This window comes from Gobio gobio (genome assembly GCF_949357685.1).
Source record: "Gobio gobio genome assembly, chromosome: 9".
In the NCBI taxonomy this organism is placed as follows: Eukaryota; Metazoa; Chordata; class Actinopteri; order Cypriniformes; family Gobionidae; genus Gobio; species Gobio gobio.
The window spans coordinates 7,605,470-7,628,488 of NC_137115.1; the positions used below are offsets into that span (position 1 = coordinate 7,605,470).

Genomic DNA, 23,019 nt, shown 5'->3' on the forward strand with positions numbered 1-23,019 from the left:
AGACACCAGGTGTAAACGGGAATGTGTCGCCCTCGTCTACTTGTGATCCGATCGACCAAAACGCATTTTAAAGGGATAGTTCACCCAAAAATGAAAATTAGCCCATAATTTACTCACCCTCAAGTCATCATAGGTGTATATGACATTCTTCTTTCAGACGAATAAAATCTGAGGTATATATTACAAAAGTCCAGGCTAATCCAAGCATCAGAATTGGATTCATAGTTGCTCTGTTTTTGAAGTCCATAAAAGTGCATCTATCCATCATATAACTGCTCCACGCGGCTCTGGGGTGTTAATAAAGGCCTTCTGAAGCGAATCGATGCGTTTGTGTATGAAAAATATCCATATTTAAAACTTTATCGAGTAAACTTTTGGCCGACGCCTTCACTGTTCAATTTATGGAAAAATTGTTGAAAGTTCCCCTGCCGATCGAAAGACTAACGCGACCAGGTCCGCTCGTCATGACGTCACGTACACATCTTGAGTTTCACTTTCAACATTCAACACTTTTCCAAGGAAATCCATCGGCTGGAACTCTACTTGATAAAGTTTTAAATATGGATATTTTTCGTACACAAACGCATCGATTCGCTTCGGAAGGCCTTTATTAACACCCCGGAGCCGCGTGGAGCAGTTATATGATGGATAGATGCACTTTTTATGGACTTCAAAAACAGAGCAACTATTAATCCAGTTCTGATGCTTGGATTAGCCTGGACTTTTGTAATATAACTCAGATTTTATTCGTCTGAAAGAAGAATGTCATATACACATAGGATCACTTGAGGGTGAGTAAATTATGAGTTAATTTTTTTTTTTTGGGTGAACTATCCCTTTAATACAGGTGTAAACAGGGCCTTTGTTATGTTCGTAACTACTTGAAAGTCTGGTAGTGTGTGATCCTCAGTCGTTTAGTGTTATGATGCCTAGTTTTTCTCTGAACCATTTATGTCAGCAAGTGTATGTTTTAAAATCTATTCCTTTGTGTAGTATATTCCAGCCTTTAGTCAAACAGCATTTTCTTTCTAGTGAAACTGGTTGACCAAGGATATCCTGATGGTTATGCTAAATAAAACGCATGTTAGGATCACCAACATCCTCTTTGAGTTCTCGACAGAAAAATATAGAGATGTGGATTTGTCTGAATCTGTTTCTCATGGTCATCTCCTCTCAGAGTCTGCAGAAAGAGCTTCATGGTCACCGCGCGCGTGTGGAGGATGTTCTGGAGCGAGCAGGGGTGATCGCGTCCATCCGCAGTCCAGAGGCAGACAGCATCAGGGATGGCATGGAGCAGCTCCATCACCTGTGGGAGGCGCTGTGGGCCGAGACCGAGCGCCGGCAGCTCATGCTGGATGCCATGTACCAGGCGCAGCAGTACTACTTTGATGTGGGAGAGGTGGAGGCCTGGCTCAGCGAGCAGGAACTGCACATGATGAATGAGGAGACGGGAAAGGTAGGAGAGGAGAACAGAGAGAAACTCCAGACAGCCATACTAGCAGGATGTTTCTATAACTCTTAAAAAAAGATAAAATGGTAACACTTTATATTAACTATAGTGTAATCTTACAAATCATTTACAAACTATTAGTTTATAGTTAATTCATATTTTATAAACTGTAATTAATACATTAATAGACTATATATATTAGGGCTGTCAAAAGATTAATCGCGATTAATCGCATCCAAAATAAAAGTTTGTGTTTACATAATATATGTGTATTCTGTTAATTATTATTTATATATAAATACACACACAAGCATGTATATATTTAAGAAAAAAAATATTTTTATATATAAAACATATTTATATATATTATAGATTATATAAATGTATATACAGTATATACATGCAAATATATATACATGAATGTGTGTGTTAAATAATAATTAACAGAGTACACATACATATATTATGTAAACACAAACTTTTATTTTGGATGCGATTAATCGCAATTTATTTTTTGACATCCCTAATATATATAAATTGTGAGTTCTTCATTCATTGTCACTGTAATTAACAAATTATTATTGTTTAATTAGCTCATATGTAAAGAGTTAGATAATGCTTTGTTAAAGGTCCCATGACATGAAAATTTAATTTTATGAGGTTTTTTAACATTAATATGAGTTCCCCTAGCCTGTATATGGTCCCCAAGTGGCTAGAAATTGCGATAGGTGTAAACCAAGCCCTGGGTGTCCTGCTTTGCCTTTGAGAAAATGAGAGCTCAGACGAGCCGATCTGTAATCTTCCCTGTATGTCGTCATACGGGGAAAGGTTACCTCCCCTTCCTCCGCTTTGCCAGCACAGAGAATTTGGAGAAAATGGATTCAGTTTATTTTAGTCGCAATGTCAGCACCATCCATCCATCCATCCATCCATCTTCTTCCGCTTATCCGGGGCCGGGTCGCGGGGGCAGCAGTCTAAGCCGAGATGCCCAGACTTCCCTCTCCCTAGACACTTCCTCTAGCTCTTCCGGGGGGACACCGAGGCGTTCCAAGGCCAGCCGGGAGACATAGTCCCTCCAGCGTGTCCTCGGTCTTCCCCGGGGCCTCCTCCCGGTTGGACATGCCCGAAACACCTTCCCGGGAAGGCGTTCAGGAGGCATCCGGAACAGATGCCCGAGCCACCTCAGCTGTCCCCTCTCGATGTGGAGGAGCAGCGGCTCTACTCCGAGTTCCTCCCGAGTGACTGAGCTCCTCACCCTATCTCTAAGGGAGCGCCCAGCCACCCTGCGGAGAAAGCTCATTTCGGCCGCCTGTATCCGGGATCTTGTCCTTTCGGTCATGACCCAAAGCTCATGACCATAGGTGAGAGTAGGAACGTAGATTGACCGGTAAATCGAGAGCTTCGCCTTACGGCTTAGCTCTTTCTTCACCACGACAGACCGGTACATCGACCGCATTACTGCAGAAGCTGCACCGATCCGTCTGTCAATCTCCCGTTCCATCCTCCCCTCACTCGTGAACAAGACCCCTAGATACTTAAACTCCTCCACTTGGGGCAGGAACTCTCCACCAACCTGGAGTGGGCAAGCCACCCTTTTCCGACTGAGGACCATGGCCTCGGATTTGGAGGTGCTGATCCCCATCCCAGCCGCTTCACACTCGGCTGCAAACCGTCCCAATGCATGCTGAAGGTCCTGGTTAGAAGGGGCCAACACGACAACGTCATCCGCAAAGAGCAGAGACGAAACCGTGTGGTCCCCAAACCTGACACCCTCCGGCCCTTGGCTGCGCCTAGAAATTCTGTCCATAAAAATTATGAACAGAACCGGCGACAAAGGGCAGCCCTGCCGGAGTCCAACATGCACCGGGAACAAGTCTGACTTACTGCCGGCAATGCGGACCAAACTCCTGCTTCGGTCATACAGGGACCGGACAGCCCTCAGCAAAGGACCCCGGACCCCATATTCCCCCAGCACCCTCCACAGGATGCCGCGAGGGACACAGTCGAATGCCTTCTCCAAATCCACAAAACAAATGTGGACTGGTTGGGCAAACTCCCATGAACCCTCCAGCACCCTGTAGAGGGTATAGAGCTGGTCCAGTGTTCCGCGACCAGGACGAAAACCACACTGTTCCTCCTGAATCCGAGGTTCCACTATCGGCCGGATTCTCCTCTCCAGTACCCTGGCATAGACTTTCCCGGGGAGGCTGAGAAGTGTGATCCCCCTATAGTTGGAACACACCCTCCGGTCCCCCTTCTTAAAAAGAGGGACCACCACCCCGGTCTGCCATCCCAGAGGCACTGTCCCCGACCGCCACGCGATGCTGCAGAGGCGTGTCAGCCAAGACAGCCCCACAACATCCAGAGACTTGAGGTACTCAGGGCGGATCTCATCCACCCCCGGTGCCTTGCCACCGAGGAGTTTCTTGACCACCTCGGTGACTTCAGCCCGGGTGATGGACGAGTCCTCCTCTGAGCCCCCAGCCTCTGCTTCCTCAATGGAAGACGTGACGGCGGGATTGAGGAGATCCTCGAAGTATTCCTTCCACCGTCCGACAACATCCCCAGTCGAGGTCAACAGCCGCCCATCGCCACTGTAAACAGCATTGGTAGGGCACTGCTTCCCCCTCCTGAGGCGCCGGACGGTTTGCCAGAATCTCTTCGAGGCCAGCCGATAGTCTTTTTCCATGGCCTCACCGAACTCCTCCCAGGCCCGAGTTTTTGCCTCCACGACCACCCGGGCTGCAGTCCGTTTAGCCTGTCGGTACCTGTCAGCTGCCTCAGGAGTCCCACAAGCCAGCCAGGCCCGATAGGACTCCTTCTTCAGCTTGACGGCATCCCTTACTTCCGGTGTCCACCACCGGGTTCGGGGATTGCCGCCTCGACAGGCACCGGAGACCTTGCGTCCACAGCTCCGAGCAGCCGCTTTGACAATGGAGGTGGAGAACATGGTCCACTCGGACTCAATATCTCCAGCCTCCCTCGGGATCCGGTCGAAGCTCTGCCGGAGGCAGGAGTTGAAGATCTCTCTGACAGGAGACTCGGCCAAACGTTCCCAGCAGACCCTCACAGTACGTTTGGGTCTACCGAGTCTATCCAGCTTCCTCCCCCGCCATCGGATCCAACTCACCACCAGGTGGTGATCAGTTGATAGCTCCGCCCCTCTCTTCACCCGAGTGTCCAAGACATACGGCCGCAGATCAGATGAAACGACCACAAAGTCGATCATTGACCTACGACCTAGGGTGTCCTGGTGCCATGTGCACTGATGGACACCCTTATGCTTGAACATGGTGTTCGTTATGGACAAACTGTAACTAGCACAGAAGTCCAATAACTGAACACCACTCGGGTTCAGATCAGGGGGGCCGTTCCTCCCAATCACGCCCCTCCAGGTTTCACTGTCATTGCCCACGTGGGCGTTGAAGTCCCCCAGTAGAACGACGGAGTCCCCAGTCGGAGCACTTTCCAGCACCCCTCCCAGGGACACCAAGAAGGCCGGGTACTCCGCACTGCCGTTCGGCCCATAGGCACAAACGACAGTGAGAGACCTATCCCCGAGCCGAAGCCGCAGGGAAACGACCCTCTCGTTCACCGGGGTAAACTCCAACACATGGCAGCAGAGCTGGGGGGCTATAAGCAAACCCACACCAGCCCGCCGCCTCTCACCATGGGCAACTCCAGAGTGGTAAAGAGTCCATCCCCTCTCGAGGAGTGTGGTTCCAGAGCCCAAGCCATGCGTGGAGGTGATTCCGACTATCTCTAGTCGGAACCTCTCAACCTCACGCACAAGCTCAGGCTCTTTCCCCGCCAGCGAGGTGACATTCCATGTCCCAAGAGCCAGTTTCCGTGTCCAGGGATCGGGTCGTCTAGGCCCCCGCCTTCGACTGCTGCCCGATTCGCTTTGCACCGGCCCCTTACGGTCCCTCCCGTGAGTGGTGGGCCCACGGGAAGGTGTCCCCACGTCGCTCCTTCGGGCTGAGCCCGGCCGGACCCCGTGGGGAAAGGCCCGGCCACCAGGCGCTCGCATACGAGCCCCAACCCCAGGCCTGGCTCCAGGGTGGGGCCCCGGCTGCGCCATACCGGGCGACGTCACGGTCCTCCTTCTTTTTGTCATCATAAGGGGTTTGTGAACTGCTCTTAGTCTGACCCGTCACCTAGGACCTGTTTGCCTTGGGAGACCCTACCAGGGGCATATAGCCCCGGACAACATAGCTCCTAGGGTCATTCGGGTACTCAAACCCCTCCACCACGTTAAGGTGGCAGTCCATGGAGGAGGCAATGTCAGCACAGGCTTTACAAACTGATTTTTACGATACGGATTCGACAGCATCGCCACAAACAGTGAGTAAAAGTGTTCATTAATGCCTGATCTGTGATCAGTGATTTCTGATGTGTAGCTAATTATTCAAGTTCACACAGGCTTTCTTTCTAAATCGTTTAATACTGTCAGTCCCGACGCTGGGCCGTCTTGATGCTCTAAGCGTAATGCATCAGTGAATCAAGCCAATGACTAAACAATCAACTTCACATAGTTTCTGTTAGTAGCATGAAACAAATCTGTTATTTAAATTGACATATCGGTAAGCCCCACCCCCTTAGTTACTGTTGCTAACTCGGACAAACAAACGGAGATGCTATATCTTACAATGACAGCTGTCAGTGTGAAAACCTTATCCCAAGATGTTTTTGGACACAGAATGAAGCGTATATCCCGTCCGAATGATGGCCAGACTTGACTGTTGGTTTATCAAGTTTATTATGTCCTTTTTCACTCCAAAAAATCATCGTAATTAACGTCTCATTCACAAACTAGCTGTCTCCGTTGCATTACCATTAACATACACAGAAAATTACACAAAAACACTCATGCACAACTAACAGTAAACAAACATATACACAGAGCTTATGACTTTTCGAGGGTGCAGTTAATATCTGGTAAACTTTGTATCTGCAAAACAACTCCGATAACCTGCGTGCGAGCTCTCCCTTTCACTACCCGTAGACTATAATACCCATTAAAATAGGAGTCCTCCTTAGTAGGACAGATAATGTAGACCTTAAACATATCTAAAATTAAATTAATTTACATATAATCAGTTTAATATGGAGAGGCACTGAAATGTAGACCTACATGTTTTTGACCTACAGTGTTACATGACGTGAGAACAGTTAGTTATTTCGGTTTGTATGTTAGCAGGGACTTTAATCGTCACTTAACAAGAGTATGACAAACAGAAAATCCTCTCAGGATCCCTGGAATCAGTGTTACAGTACCTCAGGCACGACATTTTAGCATTTTTGTAGCATAAACACCATTAAACCGATGAGAGCTTCGGATTTTCCAATCTGCTATTGGCTCATCTGCGTTCGAGGGGAGGGTTCAATTGTGATTAAACTACAGAGAGGGATCAAATAACTCTCTCTTTATAATGTCCGGAGCTGTCAATCACAAGTCACGAGTGTATCTGCACACTTGCCCAAACTGCCGTTATAATATTTGACGCTGTTATGCTGCACAACGAAGCTCTTACTGTATTCATGCCGATGTCGTGTTTGCTGTTAGTTGTGGTGAAAGCATTTTGTGAGAGAAATAACGTTGCAATGACAAGATCACTGCATTCACGCGAACAGACTGTCTGTGTACTCAATGCTCGTCACTGCAGCTTTTCATGTGATTGGAAAAGATCTAAAAAAATAATGCTATAATCAACACTTTCACGATTCGTTAATCTCGACGGCTGTAATGGTAAAAAAAAAAAAACGTAGTAAAAGTATTCGAGAGGGTTCCACTCACATGTTACAAAGTTTGTAGAAAGAGGAAGAAGACAGGGTCGGCGTGACTGGGACAAACAAAATAAACTGGCGCAGTGCTTGCAGACCTCGCTAAACCACGCCTCTTCCGCCACAAAATCTAATACTCATTTCAAATGCAAAGATTTCAGCCAATTACATCAGTGGGCGTTTTCACTGCAGTCTCACAGCAGACACGCCCCTTCAAATAGAGCATTCAAGCCAGCGGGCTAATATCAGGATAGAAAAAATTACATTTTATGATGTAAAAATCAAACATTATAAAATAATATACATGCCATGGGACCTTTTATAATAATGCAATTAGGCATGTGCCGGTATCAAATTTTCATGTTGCGATTCATTGCTGAAGCTTTTATCACGGTATACGGTATTATCACGATATTGAAATAAGTTTCAAAAAAAGTGTTGTCATACAGGTTAAATCACTTTCTTATAACAAAAGAACCAAACATTTAAATACAATAAAGCAAAACACAAAAATGTATAAAGTAAAGAAATATTTAAAACAGATTAAAGCGCAAAAGAATTATAAAGAACAATAGGTATGCTGAAATGTAAATTTAACATAGATTAATACATGCTTTAGAAGTATTTTTCATTGTCAGCTTGTTAATGAAGGAACTAATGTTAAATACTGGAGCCTTGTAAAGTGTGTGATTGAACAACAGTCAGAACATATTCAAACAATATCTAGGGCATGTAATTTAGTCCAGATTAAAATATAAAATGCAAGTTTGAAAATGAATAGCCTTAAGTCTTTAAGTATTATGTATTAGGTTATGTGATTACTGGGGAAACGGCTGCATTTCTGCTGTTCCGTCAGCGCCCTCTGCTGTCGAAGAATGAATGTGCACTTCAGCGTGTCTCCTCATTCCGCCATGTGCTCAGCTCATGCACGGTCTATTTATATCATTGCACGTTCCTCTTGGTCTATTTACATCAGTGCGCGCGTTCCGTGTTGTTCATTTTAAACGGTTGATGGGTAAAGTATTCTTAAAATTAATTCTAAAAATCTGAATAATTCGTAATAAATAATTATTCACGGTATTTTGAAGTGCCCACGATAACTATATTGTGCATGTTCATTATTGCGGTATATTGTATTACCGTTTACCGGCACATGTCTAAATGCAATTAATGTCCAATAAAGGTAAACTTAATTAATGTAATTTTTCCATTTTCAGTGACCTAATCTAAAGTGAGAACTATTTACAGTTAAAACTTTGTTAACAAAGCAATATCTAACTCTTTACATATGAGCTTATTAAACAATAACATTTTGTTAATTACAGTGACAATGAAGTGTCAATAAATAATTAATATAGCATTTTAAACAGTGTTGTAGTCGAGACCAGCTCATTCGAGTCCGAGTCGAGACCGAGTTCAGAGAGGGTTGAGTCCGAGACCAGAGAAAATCCACAAACAACATTAGAACTCAATTTAATTAACTTTTTAGTTACAGAGGGCGTGAACAAGAGTAAACTGTCTTTTTAATGCAAAAGTGTGAATGTGCCGGAGGGAGAAAGGGCGGAAAGCCTTCTGTTAGACATTTTTGAGGGTGTCCTCTCTATGTTTTTTGTTTTTCCCCAATGTCATTTCTGTAATTTCTCAGAAGAAAATCACCAATCATTGGACATGTCAATCAAACATCAATTTAAAGAAATATTAACGTACAGTAATAATCATGAAATATTTTGAATGGGACTCGAGTGGACTCGGGAATAAGTCCAATTCTTAATATGTTCGAGTACAAGTCAATACCGAGTCCAAATGCACACGAGTCCATGACAAGACCAAGACCATTAAAACATGGTCTCGAGACCGAGTCCGAGTCTGAGTACTACAACACTGATTTTAAATATGCCATATTAGAAAGCTAGAATAGGAAACATGCAAGAGCACAGAGAAGAAAATAGAAGATAATTATAATAATTTGTATATATAAATAATAAAAAAAATTATAGTTACACTATTATGTGGTGGGAATGTGAAAATGTTGGCAGGATAAGTGCAAAATTTGAACTACTGGTCCCACTGGGTGATTAGAAAGGAAAGTCCTCATTGTTGAGACTGTGTAGACAGCAGTTTTTCAGGAACCTTTAGTTTCTGGCAAGGACACCTGCAGTAGATAGTTTTCTGGGATGTTATAGATGATGACATACAGTAGGAGCAGGACGAATGCATCTGAGCTGTGTCCTCTCTCCGTTAAGGATGAAGCCAGCACTCTGCAGTTGCTGAAGAAACAGCTGGCGCTGGAGCAGACCATAGAGGACTATGCTGAGACCATCGGACTGCTCTCTCAGCAGTGCAGACAGCTGCTGGAGCTCGGACATCCGGACTGGTAAATGCTCAGCAATCGCCTTACAGTCAAAGAGAAGCGCAGATCTCTTTACTGCCATTATAAAGAAAACACTCGGCTTCTCACTTTTGAGTAATGTGTCATGACCATCAAACATTTCTTTGTATGCAGTGATAAAACCTTTCAAGAGTAACAGATTTCACTGATTTTTTTTCCTTTGAATGAAATCCAAGTATGTGTGTGTATGCTTGTGCCTCAGTGAGCAGATCAGTAAGCGTCAGTCTCAGATCGACAGGCTGTACGTGTCTCTGAAGGACCTGGTGGAGGAGAGGAAGTCTCGTCTGGAGCAGCAGTACTGGCTCTTTCAGCTCAACCGGGAGGTGGATGAACTTGAGCAGTGGATAGCAGAGAGGGAGGTCATTGCCAGCTCCACTGAACTCGGACAGGACTTTGAGCATGTCACGGTCAGTTCTACACCGTTGCATCAGCTATTTGATATTTATCTGATCATCTGTAGCTTTTCTGTTTCTTAAAGTCCCCATGAAATTAAAATGTAACTTCTTTGGCTTTTAGTATGAATATGTTAGCCTTACTGTTATTTATAAGCGAGTGTGCTCCAATACAATGACACAATTCACATTTAGAAGATATAAAAACTTAAAAAACGTATTCAGAACTTACAGTCTCTCACTTCCGCCAATATGGATCATTAATTTTGATGACATCATTCTGCACTTCAGCTTCTCATCAGATTTTCTGTCCAATCAAATGCTCTCTAGAATCTGAAGCTCCGCCCCCTACATTATAATAGACGCTGAAGCTGCAGCTGAAGTCGGTCACTATTCACACATTTACTATTTTCTACATGGTGAATGGCACATAGTTCACTATATAGGGGAGCTTTCCATTGGGGCGAATGAAGTCTGGTTTCACGTCAGTGTCACGCGAACGACCGCAGCTCCGGTCCAGAGACACGATAGCACAGAGCAGATCATATGTGTGAGTCGGCACAGACCAGGAAACGTTTCAGATCCATTTGAATTCTGCACAGAATGCTGTATTTTAAAGCGATATGGAGGAGATTAGAAGGAAACTGCGGCTTTAATGAGCTCAACAGCTCTGGCTGACCTGTGATATAAACTAAATGCTATTGGCTATTTAAAAAAAGGGGAGGAGCTGTGTCTTCCTGGTTCAGGGGAAAGTGCGTCAACACATTGAATAATGCTGTGCGTTTCGGGGCACTTCAGTGGGCCTTTAACACTTTCGTCCTGTCATGATGACACTTTTCCTGGTCCTCAGATTCTGCAGGAGAAATTTACGGAGTTTGCAGCGGAGACAGGGAGCCTGGGGCAGGAGAGGGTCACAGCTGTGAACCAGATGGTTGATGAGCTCATAGATTACGGCCATGCGGATGCAGCCACCATTGCTGAATGGAAGGATGGGGTGAACGAGGCCTGGGCGGATCTGCTGGAGCTGATGGAGACGCGGGGACAGATGCTCGCTGCTTCACACCAGTTACACAAGTTCTTCTCAGACTGCCGAGAGGTATGTAGAAATAGGAAATGCAGACCATCTGATTAAGTAAAGCATCTAAAATGAGTGGCGTTGGCGAAAGGACATCATTACTATGACTGTTGCTCATGGGTTTCTTCAAATGAGAGATTATTAAAGTCATCCTGCACCATTTGTTATGGACATGCGTCCATCCAGAACACCCTAGCAACCACATAGCAATGCATTAACAATTCAATTCAATTCAATTCAAATTTATTTGTATAGCGCTTTTCACAATACACATTGTTTCAAAGCAGCTTTACAGAAAGTGCATTTCATAAATGTACATTGAAAAATGTTAGAAAGAGAATGTTAAAGCAAAATCTTAGAAAAAGTTAATCAATCATGTATTAATTTAGGCCATAACAACGCTGGCGTTGAGTCGTCTCTTCACAGGCGTCGAGTCGTCTCATCACAGGTGTCGGGGCATCTGAAGTCTCCATGAGAGGCTGGATACAAGCTGGAGCTGACGAACTATTTACCTCGGGACTAGTGTCCCGAGATAACAACAGAAAAGCAGATGGGAAATAATTAGCATAGCTGCTGTTCAGAATATTAATGCTTTTGATCCGATTTAACTGTAGTATAAAAGGTAATTATAATGTGAATGCTTGGCTAAAGAGATGCGTCTTTAATCTAGTTTTAAACTGGGACAGTGAGTCTGAACCTCGAACAATATCAGGAAGACTATTCCAGAGTTTAGGAGCTAAATGTGAAAATGCCCTCCCTCCTTTAGTGGACTTAGATATCCTAGGAATGACCAGAAGCCTCGAGTTTAGTGATCTTAAAGAGCGCGATGGATTGTAGGGCGATAGAAGATCCGTTAAATACACTGGAGCTAAACCATTTAGGGATTTATAGGTCAGTAGCAATACTTTGTAATTGATACGGAACTTAATAGGTAACCAGTGTAGAGATGATAAAATTTGTGTTATATGATCATATTTCCTTGACCTAGTAAGAACTCTAGCAGCTGCGTTTTGGACTAACTGTAGTTTGTTTATCGATGATGCAGGACAACCAGCTAATAAAGCATTACAGTAATCTAGTCTCGAGGTCATGAATGCATGAACTAACTTTTCTGCATTAGAAATAGATAGCATGTTACGTAGCTTAGCAATGTTTCTAAGGTGGAAAAATGCTGTTCTTGTAACATATGAAATATGATTTTCGCAAGACAAGTTGCGGTCTAATATAACACCCAGGTCTTTTACTGTAGTGGATAAAGTGACAGGACATCCTTCCAAGTTAAAGTTGTATTGTGAGAGGTTTTGTGGGCAGTTTTTTGGACCAATAAGTAATACCACTGTTTTATCTGAATTTAATAGCAGAAAATTACACGTCATCCAGTATTTAATATCTTCAACACACTCTGTCAGTTTAAATAATTTAGCGTTTTCATCTGGTCGTGATGAACAACCACTTAGAACACCTTGGAAACTGCATGACAACACCCTAGCACTGACAGAACTTTGCATTAACAGCCACTTAAGAAACACAAACTACACAAATTGTACAAACTTAAAAGAAATCATTTGCAAATGTTACTCCTCCTGTTCGAACGGTCCGCTCCAAGCGGGACTCGAACTCAGGTCCACCGGCATGAGTCTAATGCTCTAACAGGGAGGCTAAAGGCTGCAACCCCTAGTGTCAGTTGCTAGTGCACCATCCCTGGAGCATTCGTCACTAGAGCGTCAGTCGCTAGAGCGTCTCTTGAGATCAGAGGAGTGAGGTTTACTCGCACAGCAACTACTAGCTGGCCTCCGTTACACAAATAAAGCACCGTTTTCATCCCATGTGTTCAGGAGAACCATCACTTCCTGGGAAATTGGCGCAAAATATCTGTATTAAAAATGGATGTTGCTGCAATCAGGGAAGCCACTTGACTTGCACCTCAGAGAGTGCAGACGAAACGCAATAAACACTGGCATTTATCTTGCGTTTAGATGCATTAAGTTTGGGAATGCAATCATGTGAGATGGTTATGGGAGGTCATTATATCCAACCATTTTGATGACAGACTTCAGAATGACCAACCCAACTGGTCTGCTGGTTAGTCCAGTTATCCAATCACATCCTCTGTTGTGGCAAAAAGTCACATGAGGTTTTTTTTTCCATCAAGGAATTTGTTTAGTAAATGTGTTAACATCATAGTTTATCCACGTCGTCTTATCGGATAAAAAAATATCCACCTAAATTGAGCGCATTTTTTGCACATCTTGGCATTTCCATACAGCGTTTTTTAATGCGATAACTCGAAATTTGCAGAGAAATAGATGGATGGAAAGCTATTTGCGGTGCCAACTTTTGCAGGAGCAAGCATGGGCAGTGTACTTTATATTACTGGTTGAGTAACAGTCCCAGTTCTCCTTGATGTCCTGGGATGCTTTTTTAATTTATCACAGAGATATTTGTGGGATAATGCTGAGGTGTGTTTGTCCTTACGCTGCAGGTGTTGGGGAGATTGAGTCTAAGCTCTGTTAGTGTGTGTTAGTGTGTTTACTGTGTGTACATGATAATTAAGAGCAGAGGAGGTATATGTGCTGCATCATGTTGCCACAATGTGTCTGCATATGTGGAATAGCACGTGTGCGCGTGTGTGTGTGTGTTTCAGGTGTATGCACAGATTGAGGATAAGCAGCGGAGGTTACCTGAGGTCCGCGCCTGTCAAGGAGGCACTTCAAATACCAGCACTCTACAGAGACTCATGCAGACTTTTGAACATGATATTCAGCTACTTGTTGCACAGGTGAACTAATGCAACACATCCTAATGCAAGGAATACTAATTAAATAGTTATACACTCACCTAAAGGATTATTAGGAACACCTGTTTAATTTCTCATTAATGCAATTATCTAATCAACCAATCACATGGCAGTTGCTTCAATGCATTTAGGGGTGTGGTCCTGGTCAAGACAATCTCCTGAACTCCAAACTGAATGTCAGAATGGGAAAGAAAGGTGATTTAAGCAATTTTGAGCGTGGCTTGGTTGTTGGTGCCAGACAGATTCACAATCTGCTCAGTTACTGGGATTTTCACGCACAACCATTTCTAGGGTTTACAAAGAATGGTGTGAAAAGGGAAAAACATCCAGTATGCGGCAGTCCTGTGGGCGAAAATACCTTGTTGATGCTAGAGGTCAGAGGAGAATGGGCCGACTGATTCAAGCTGATAGAAGAGCAACTTTGACTGTAATAACCACTCGTTACAACCGAGGTATGCAGCAAAGCATTTGTGAAGCCACAACACACACAACCTTGAGGCGGATGGGCTACAACAGCAGAAGACCCCACCGGGTACCACTCATCTCCACTACAAATAGGAAAAAGAGGCTACAATTTGCACAAGCTCACCAAAATTGGACAGTTGAAGACTGGAAAAATGTTACCTGGTCTGATGAATCTCGATTTCTGTTGAGACATTCAGATGGTAGAGTCAGAATTTGGCGTAAACAGAATGAGAACATGGATCCATCATGCCTTGTTACCACTGTGCAGGCTGGTGGTGGTGGTGTAATGGTGTGGGGGATGTTTTCTTGGCACACTTTAGGCCCCTTAGTGCCAATTGGGCATCATTTAAATCCCACTGCCTACCTGAGCATTGTTTCTGACCATGTCCATCCCTTTATGACCACCATGTACCCATCCTCTGATGGCTACTTCCAGCAGGATAATGCACCATGTCACAAAGCTCCAATCATTTCAAATTGGTTTCTTGAACATGACAACGAGTTCACTTTACTAAAATGGCCCCCACAGTCACCAGATCTCAACCCAATAGAGCATCTTTGGGATGTGGTGGAACGGGAGCTTTGTGCCCTGGATGTGCATCCCACAAATCTCCATCAACTGCAAGATGCTATCCTATCAATATGGGCCAACATTTCTAAAGAATGCTTTCAGCACCTTGTTGAATCAATGCCACGTAGAATTAAGGCAGTTCTGAAGGCGAAAGGGGGTCAAACACAGTATTAGTATGGTGTTCCTAATAATCCTTTAGGTGAGTGTATGTAAAGTTTGGGTTCATGACAGTGGCAACATTCTTATAAAAAGGCTTGTTTTCCTCAGGTAAGACAGTTACAGGAGAGTGCAGCCCAGCTCCGAACAGTTTATGCCGGCGAGAAAGCAGAAGCCATCGCCATGCAGGAACACGAAGTGATGCAGGCATGGAAAGAGCTGCTCATATCCTGTGAGGACTGCCGAATGCAGATCACCACAGCGACCGACAAGTTACGTTTCTTTGGGATGGTGCGTGATCAGCTGATGTGGATGGAGAGCATCATCTGTCAGATAGGAGCTGGGGAGAAGCCGAGGTAAGAAACATGCTGGGACACCTGCTCTCTGCTTATAGGAAATCATGAATGTGCTTTAACATTATAATGCATGAAGGTTTGCGTCAGGTCAGCTGGAGAGCAGCCCCTGTGGCCGCTGGAGGGTACTATAGGTATCATACCACGAGCACAAATAAGTGATAAGTTGGTAAGTGCATGAACCACAAGAGTATTTACACATATTACAATTTAGTGTAATAGTATCTATTAAGAGCTCTGTACAGGATTTCTGTTAAGAACATAATAGATATGTTACAAAATGTAGTGAGCTGCTTTGCTGTCTGCTGCCTACTAGGGTTGCAAAATTCTGGAATTTTCCATGGGAATTAATGCAAATTCAGTTGGATTTTTACCCTCACATGCACACTACTTACTGCAAGCTATTGAGGCCACACCCCCTGCATGCACTGTGCATTCCTCCATCACATGCACAGATAATTTCTAGAATCCTGCACACTACAGCAGGACTATTGAAGCCACACTACTGCATTTGAGCCCAAGGACTACATCCAGTCATGTAAGTTTTGATGATATTACTAGGGTAAACATATTTGATCTAGAACATAGGTTATAGTTTGATTTAGCTTACTGATTGAGGAGTGTTCATCTATTCATCTAGCCTATTTCTATTCATTTGTCCAGCATCGATTGTAAAATATTTGTACCATTCCAGAATATTCTAGTTGTTTATATAGCTGTGCGTGGCATTGCATTAGTGTTTTTTTATGATTTTTTTTCTAATCTACAGAAAAACGCCACGTGCGCCATCTGATGTGTGGATACATTTCACCTCAGCCAATGTAGAAGGAAAGGCTGTGTACATTTGCAAACATGTTTATTTTATTCGGAATTCATGCTTTTCTGTTGTTCAATGAAAGAATACAGTTCTACTCACAAATAAATCAAGTCTAAAATGTATTTATTTTTATTTGTATTAGTGCATGCATGTCTGCTTATGACCAAACAAAATGTTTATATTGGTTTGTATATGATCCCATTTGTATAAATTACCCTTATATTTCCAATTGATTTCCTTTTTAATTTTCGTTAAGTTAACCTGGAATATTTCCTAAATTCCCCATCTTCTCAATTCCCATGGAAAGTTTCCGGAAAGTTTCTGCTCCTTCCTCCTACCTTCTTAGGCTACAACTTAACCAAAGGGAATTTGAAATGCTTTTCAAGTGGCACTTTGCATGAAACATTCACTGAGCACTTCACTCTTTTGAAATCGATTCCAAAAGAGTCTGACGTTGCAAGTTGCTAAGCTAACACAGTATGCACAATACCTAGATAAAAATAACTTTTTATTGATACTTTTCAGTGTTTATATTCAACATTTTTCTTGACTCATCCACCATCTTTCCACCGCTGAGTTGTTGCCTTAGAAGGCATTTGGCCAGAACACTTTATCTTAGAAGGCAGCAGCCTACTGAAACAGCATTTGCTGTTAAAATGCTGTCTAGTTAGACAGCTCACTAGGTTTTTGGAACACAGCTATAGTTTTGTACATTTTGAAAGTCTTAATAAAGAACCTATAATACTGCAAAACCTCAGGAGCCATCATGGACACTTTTCAACGTATCAAAATGGTCCTCTGTTGCGGTTTCTTTCTGTGGGCAGACTTAGCCCATGTATTCTTGCTGGAGTAACTCTCTCTCCTCTCACTGTCAGCTCTTTCCTCAGAGCTTTAATGGGATATGGGCTCTCTGGTGCTTGCAGGGATGTGTCATCCGTGGAGGTCCTGATGAACTATCACCAGAGCCTCAAGAGTGAGGTGGAGGCCCGCAACAAGAGTGTCCTACAGTGTATCGAGATGGGCAAGACTTTACTGGCCGCCCGCAACCCTGCATCAGAAGAGGTGACACACAAAACAGCCAGCATAACCTGCTCAAGAACTATTGTGACTTTGAAATCACTGCAAGGCCCCAAACATACTCTATGCATGTTCAGTTTCATGCATTGTTGCAATCCAAAATATGTCAGACCACAATTACACTGCATTCTCAAGTGTGTATTAACATAAACTCTTTTTCTGCATTGGTGTACTTGTGTAAAGGATGTTTCCGGCCTAAGTGATGATGAATGAATACATTATATTTCAAGCTGTCTTCTGTCAGTACCTGACAATGGAGTGGTTGATTGTTTCAGATTAAAGAAAAGCTGGAGAAGGTTTTGGCCAAGCAGCATGAACTGACTGAGAAATGGGACAAACACTGGGAGGAGTTGCAGCAAAGTTAGTTAAATAAGGATAATACAGAACAAACATGCATAAATTATATAATCAGCGTCCCAGCATCTCACTCTCTTTCTTTGTCTTCTCAGTGTTGGAGGTGCATCAGTTTGCTCAGGAAGCTGTGGTAGCAGAGGCCTGGCTCACTGCTCAGGAACCCTTCCTAAGTAGTAATGAACTAGGCGCCAGTGTGGATGAGGTTGAGCAGCTGATTCGCAGACACGAAGCCTTCCGCAAAGCTGCTTCCACATGGGAAGAGCGCTTTAGCTCTTTACGTCGTCTTACCACGGTAACGACCAGCCAACTAAGCCCAAGGGGCAGGGGTGTCCAATTCTGCTGCTGATGTGCTGAGTTTATCTACAATCTAGCCAAACACACTTGCCTAGAAGTTTTAGCTGGTTCAGGTGTTTTTGATTAGGATTGGAGCTGAACTTCAAGGGTGCTGCTCAACACTCAAATTGATGCTTTCTCGTTTCCTCGCTCCTCCGTCCTCCATCCTTTGACCCAGAAAAAGATCGAACTCAGCTATCTTGAAGGACATCTCAATTTCCTAATTGCACCATGAGGAGGCAAAGAACGAGGAGTGAGGATGCTTCAGGAGGAGCTATGAGCGAGGATGCACAGGTTTATCCTATGTGGAAGTCTTTCTTGTCGAGAAAACAGGGCAAACTTCAACAACATGAGGGCAGATCCCTTGAGAGCAGCTGATGATGTTGTGAAGTGATGCTTGTGATCCGATGTACAAATAAGATTTCCTTCGATTCCTCTGTCCTCATTTTCTTTCCTTGCATCCTTACCTCGCATCCTACGGGGGGTGGAGCTGAGACCCAAGGAAAGTAAATGAGGATGCACAAATAAGAAATGAAAAGGACCCCAAGAATAATGGCCATGCAGGAGCAGGATTAGACACCCCTGGCCAAAATTCATAACAACAAAATAGATCCACACTGCTTTGTTGTTAATGTACCCAACTACCTTGCCTTTTTTTTTACATGACGTTCTGATGGACAGGCAAGAGAAGTTGGTGCTGTCATAAAATTCCACTAAATAATTTTACCATAGTTTTTAAACGCATCGATAGTCTACCTACTAAAACTCAAAATATTTTACTAAGAGATGAATTATGTGTATAGCAAAATGTTACATAAGCCGCGTTTCCACCGAAATTACCCGGATCAATTTGTACCAGGAACTTTTTTTACAGGAACTTTTTTCCCCCCAGACCTGCTACTGTCTGCGTTTCCACTGCGGTCTAAAGTACAGAGAAGATTAGGCAAATTAGTCCGGTGATGTAGGACTGCGCGCGGCTGCTCCTCCCAGTCAGCGACGGACAGGAATCACTTTTGCGCGACACTGTCTGCAACAATAACAAGTATGAAGGAGATGTGAGCAGCGCTGCTTTTGCTGGTTATGTATTGGTTTACTAAAGAGGTCATTAACAAAACTGTGGAAAAAAGACGTATTCTGAAATCTCGTAAAGCTAAATTTAAAATAAGACAACGTATGTTATGATCAGCTATTACGGACATTGACCATTGAGATTGCTGAGACGAATGCGCGCCATCGGACAGAAAGAGCAAGACTGATATTTACTGAACGCAGAACGAACCTCGCAAAAGACTTTTTAAAAATGCCGGTAAAAATAAAATGCGGCGTGAGCTCAACCAATCAGCATGTTCAGCGCCCAAGTCGCACCCCCGAAAGTTCCCGAACTTTGAAAAAGTACCACCTCGGGAGCAGGGCCGTTTGGAGGGGGAAATATTTACCTGGAACTTCATTTAGACTCTGGTTCCTGCGGTCGAAACACACCGAGTACCACCCCAAAGTTCCTAGTTCCTGGGGAAAGTTCCTGTGGTGGAAACGCGGCTATAATGGAAATGTGGGTGTATAAAATATAACAAATTCTCTCGTTTAATGGTTTAGGTAGAGAAGATAAAGGCAGAGCAGAGTCAGCTTCCCCCAACTCCTTTGTTGGGACGGAAAGTTTTCTTGGACCCTCAGGACTCTTCTCCTGCTCGCAGTAGCCCTTCCTCCATCATAAGACAGACCATTTATGAGCAGGGTGAGCTCCGGATGGAGCGCATCACCCCTCAGCCCTCTCCCTCTTCTGTGGCCCGCAGACTTGGTTCTACTGTGGCCAACTACACTCCCATCATGAACGGAGCTGCTACTTATCGCCTTCAGGAAGCCAGGAATGCTGGGATTGTTGGTGTGGCTGCAGGACTGGGCACTGCTATGGAGCATAAGGTCACCCAATTGCGAGCTGAATTCAAGGCTCAAACCCCACATCAGAAGATCGAACACATCCATGAGGTGGTCCACCCCATACTGGAGAGAGAGAGGGAGCGGTATCATGAGAACGTGATGGCAGAGGTGGTGCTTCAGGAGCCAGGCGGAGGAAGGGAGCGGCTAAACAGCGTGGTGGGAGGGAGCGGGAGCAGTCGCTCTGAGCTTCTAGTGGAGCAGCATCCCCCACCGAGGGAGTCGCGGTTGGAGAGACAACTATCTACCGAGCAGCTGATTCAAGCACGGAGGGACGAGCTGCCTCAGGAGGTGTGGAGGGAACGAGCTGAGAGGGCAGAGAGGAGGCTGGAGAGACAGACATCCAGTGAACACGAGGGTCATGAGGTGCGGCGTAGGGACAGACATCGACTGGAAAGACAGGAGAGCAGTGAGCACGAGGCCAGGGAGCAGTCGGACAAACGCTCTGGTGGAGGGTGAGTGACTGCGGACAAACCCAACTTCCCTTTTCAGCATCACCTTGGATGCACTGACTATCGGTTCATGTTACCTATTATTAGCCAAAGAAATTGATTTAGGCTCCTTAGCCATTCTAAAATCTTGCCAATAGTAAAAAGAAATAAATTGAATTCCAGTTAACTTTATTGAAATGCAAGTTACAGCAATTCTGTCATGATAACTCTCGAGAGATTGGTATGGTAATAGAGATTGGCATGGTAATGGATATGGCAATGTTAATGTATTTGGTCTTTATAGATCTGCTACGCTGATGCAGAGCAAGTACAGAGACTTGCTACTACATTTACACTTTACATTTATTCATTTAGCAGACGCTTTTATCCAAAGTGACTTAGGAATACAGGAAGCGATCCGTCAGATCTATACAGGTGGAGCTGGGGAAGGTGGAGGGTTTCTGAAAGCGTGCTGCAAACTGCTAACAGCAACACTACAGGGATTTGTTTAAATGTTGAGCCGCAGCTCATTGGTCACTGGTGCATCAGCAACCAATCAGCTGTGCTATGTAGATAAGGATTTGATCGCTACCAAATGAGCTAAAGACCTATCAGCCTGCGCCATCTAGAGTTTCATACCAGAACTAGGTAATGATAAGATTTGACATGTAGAGATTCTGTTGAGGGTGAACTTCACCTTTAAGCTTCCACATGCTTCCACCAAGTCAGTTTGCAGCCATAGAGGTTAAAAAAATACAAAAAACCTAATCCTAAAGTATTCACTTTTCACTTAATCCAATTAATTCAGAATAGATCAAATCCTCCTGTCGCACATTTTCTTGTTGAACATCCTGATTCATTTATTACATCAGTGAAGTAAAAGGATTGTAAATGCCGTGCCATAGTGACTTTAAAGCTTTGAAGTAGCACTTTCTCTGTTTATGCAAAAAAACATGTCCAGGTCTCAGATTTCTCTTTTTTGTTGGCAGGGACAAAAAGTCCACCCTAGCAGAGATTGTGGAGCAGCTTCAGGAAAGAGAGGCAGCACAGGTGTGTGAACAATCTAATGTTTGTCTTTTGTTTTAAACTCCATTTTATGTCACATGACCATTGCTGTATGTTTCAGGCCCGAGGAGAGATTCCACGTCTACCCAATGGTGTTCCTGAGAAGGCTTCCCGACCGGACCGGCCACGGGCTCGCGACAGACCCAAACCGAGAAGAAGACCACGACCCAAAGACGCAACAGCTGGCGAAACGCGACGCTCAAGGTCTGCGCCAGCCCAGAGCAGCCCAGCAGTGCCCCTGCCGCCCACCCACACGGCCCAGCACGAAGGGTTCCTCTTCCGCAAAATAGACATCGACGGCCAGAAGAAGAGTTCAAACAGGTGGGGTCTGAAAATAATGGGCACATGGCATGTAATTAGCATGTAAACAGCTAAATCAAATATGCCAATCAGTATGATTGGTTATTCAAAGCTATGCTAATGTTGTTATTAGCATTGTGTACTGATGCTTAGAGCACTAACATTTATTAATACAAGGCAGCTCTTATTTTCTTTCACCAAGCTTCAAGTCAAACTGGGATATGCTTGAATGCTTTACAAGCCTAAAATGGTTCCTGAAGTTACAAACTGAGGAGCAGCTGTTTGGCTGTCATTATTACTGATTACAAGTTTCATATCATGCAATGGCAAAAAATAGCTATCTGTTAGCACTGCTTTCCACTTGCATGGTAAAACTAAAATCATCCTGATGCTGTGTCAGAAGACCAACAGATGCTGGGTTTCTGAAGCCATGGCTAGCAAGGTATGAAGCCTTCACCCTTCACAGCTTTATTCAGCCATTTTGTACAAGACCGGATACAGCCCAAGTCACGAAACAACTCATTGCATTGAGGAGTTTAAGGAACTCAAAAGAATGGCTATCTGTTCTTTGAAGCATGTATGTGCACATAATTTGCCTGTCCACTGAAGCCATTTTTATGCTAGCACTCGCATCTATGCTGCAGTAGATCTCACTAATCAAAATCTCTCTTCTTTTTTGTGCTCTTTGCCGATGACCATTCTTCTCCCTCTCTACAAAGGTAAGCCATGGTCCGCCTATCTATGTCTAAAGGTCTTGTAATGATCTCTGCAGCAGTTTGGTCTTGCTCAGTCATAAAGGCTGGTCATCCCAGACTCGGTTGGTGAGTAGCTAGTTGGCACATGGTATCAGGTGGGCTCTGATGGCCAAATCTTCTGTTTTCTTTCCCACATTACAGCAGATCTTGGGTGAACCTGTACTGTGTGCTGAATAAAGGTGAGCTGGGCTTCTATAAGGATGCGAAGAACACCACCACACCTTACAACAACGAGCCGCTTATCAACCTGAGCCGTTGTGCCTGTGATATCAACAATGGTTACAAAAAGAAGAAGAATGTCTTCACGCTCAAGTACTTCATTGGCTTTTTTATAAGCTTTTCCAAACAGATTGGCTGTGTGTGTAGTGCTCACTTTTCATACCATTCGTTTTGCTTTATAATTTTAGAACTAAGGATGGAAGTGAGTTTCTGTTCCATGCTAAAGATGAGGTGAGTTGTTGTTGTTGTTTTTTTTAATCCTAGTTGGTATCACGTTTTCTGGGGTCAAAATCCGTGTAATTTT

General features: G+C 44.0%; 1 protein-coding gene across 1 annotated transcript in view; it reads left to right on the plus strand.

The window, feature by feature from the left end:
- Positions 1–23,019, plus strand: part of sptbn4b (spectrin, beta, non-erythrocytic 4b) — a gene marked incomplete at its 5' end in the record, with an annotated part of 127,944 nt that overhangs the window by 98,735 nt on the left and 6,190 nt on the right. Inside the window, 14 exons of the mRNA XM_079825250.1 lie at positions 1,178–1,456; positions 9,478–9,608; positions 9,826–10,030; positions 10,866–11,111; positions 13,735–13,869; positions 15,191–15,435; positions 17,125–17,311; positions 17,602–17,686; positions 17,776–17,972; positions 19,607–20,400; positions 21,366–21,426; positions 21,503–21,762; positions 22,641–22,808; positions 22,904–22,946. Of these exons, the coding sequence (XP_079681376.1) occupies positions 1,178–1,456; positions 9,478–9,608; positions 9,826–10,030; positions 10,866–11,111; positions 13,735–13,869; positions 15,191–15,435; positions 17,125–17,311; positions 17,602–17,686; positions 17,776–17,972; positions 19,607–20,400; positions 21,366–21,426; positions 21,503–21,762; positions 22,641–22,808; positions 22,904–22,946 (3,036 nt within the window). The remainder of the gene's footprint in view (positions 1–1,177; positions 1,457–9,477; positions 9,609–9,825; positions 10,031–10,865; positions 11,112–13,734; positions 13,870–15,190; positions 15,436–17,124; positions 17,312–17,601; positions 17,687–17,775; positions 17,973–19,606; positions 20,401–21,365; positions 21,427–21,502; positions 21,763–22,640; positions 22,809–22,903; positions 22,947–23,019) is intronic.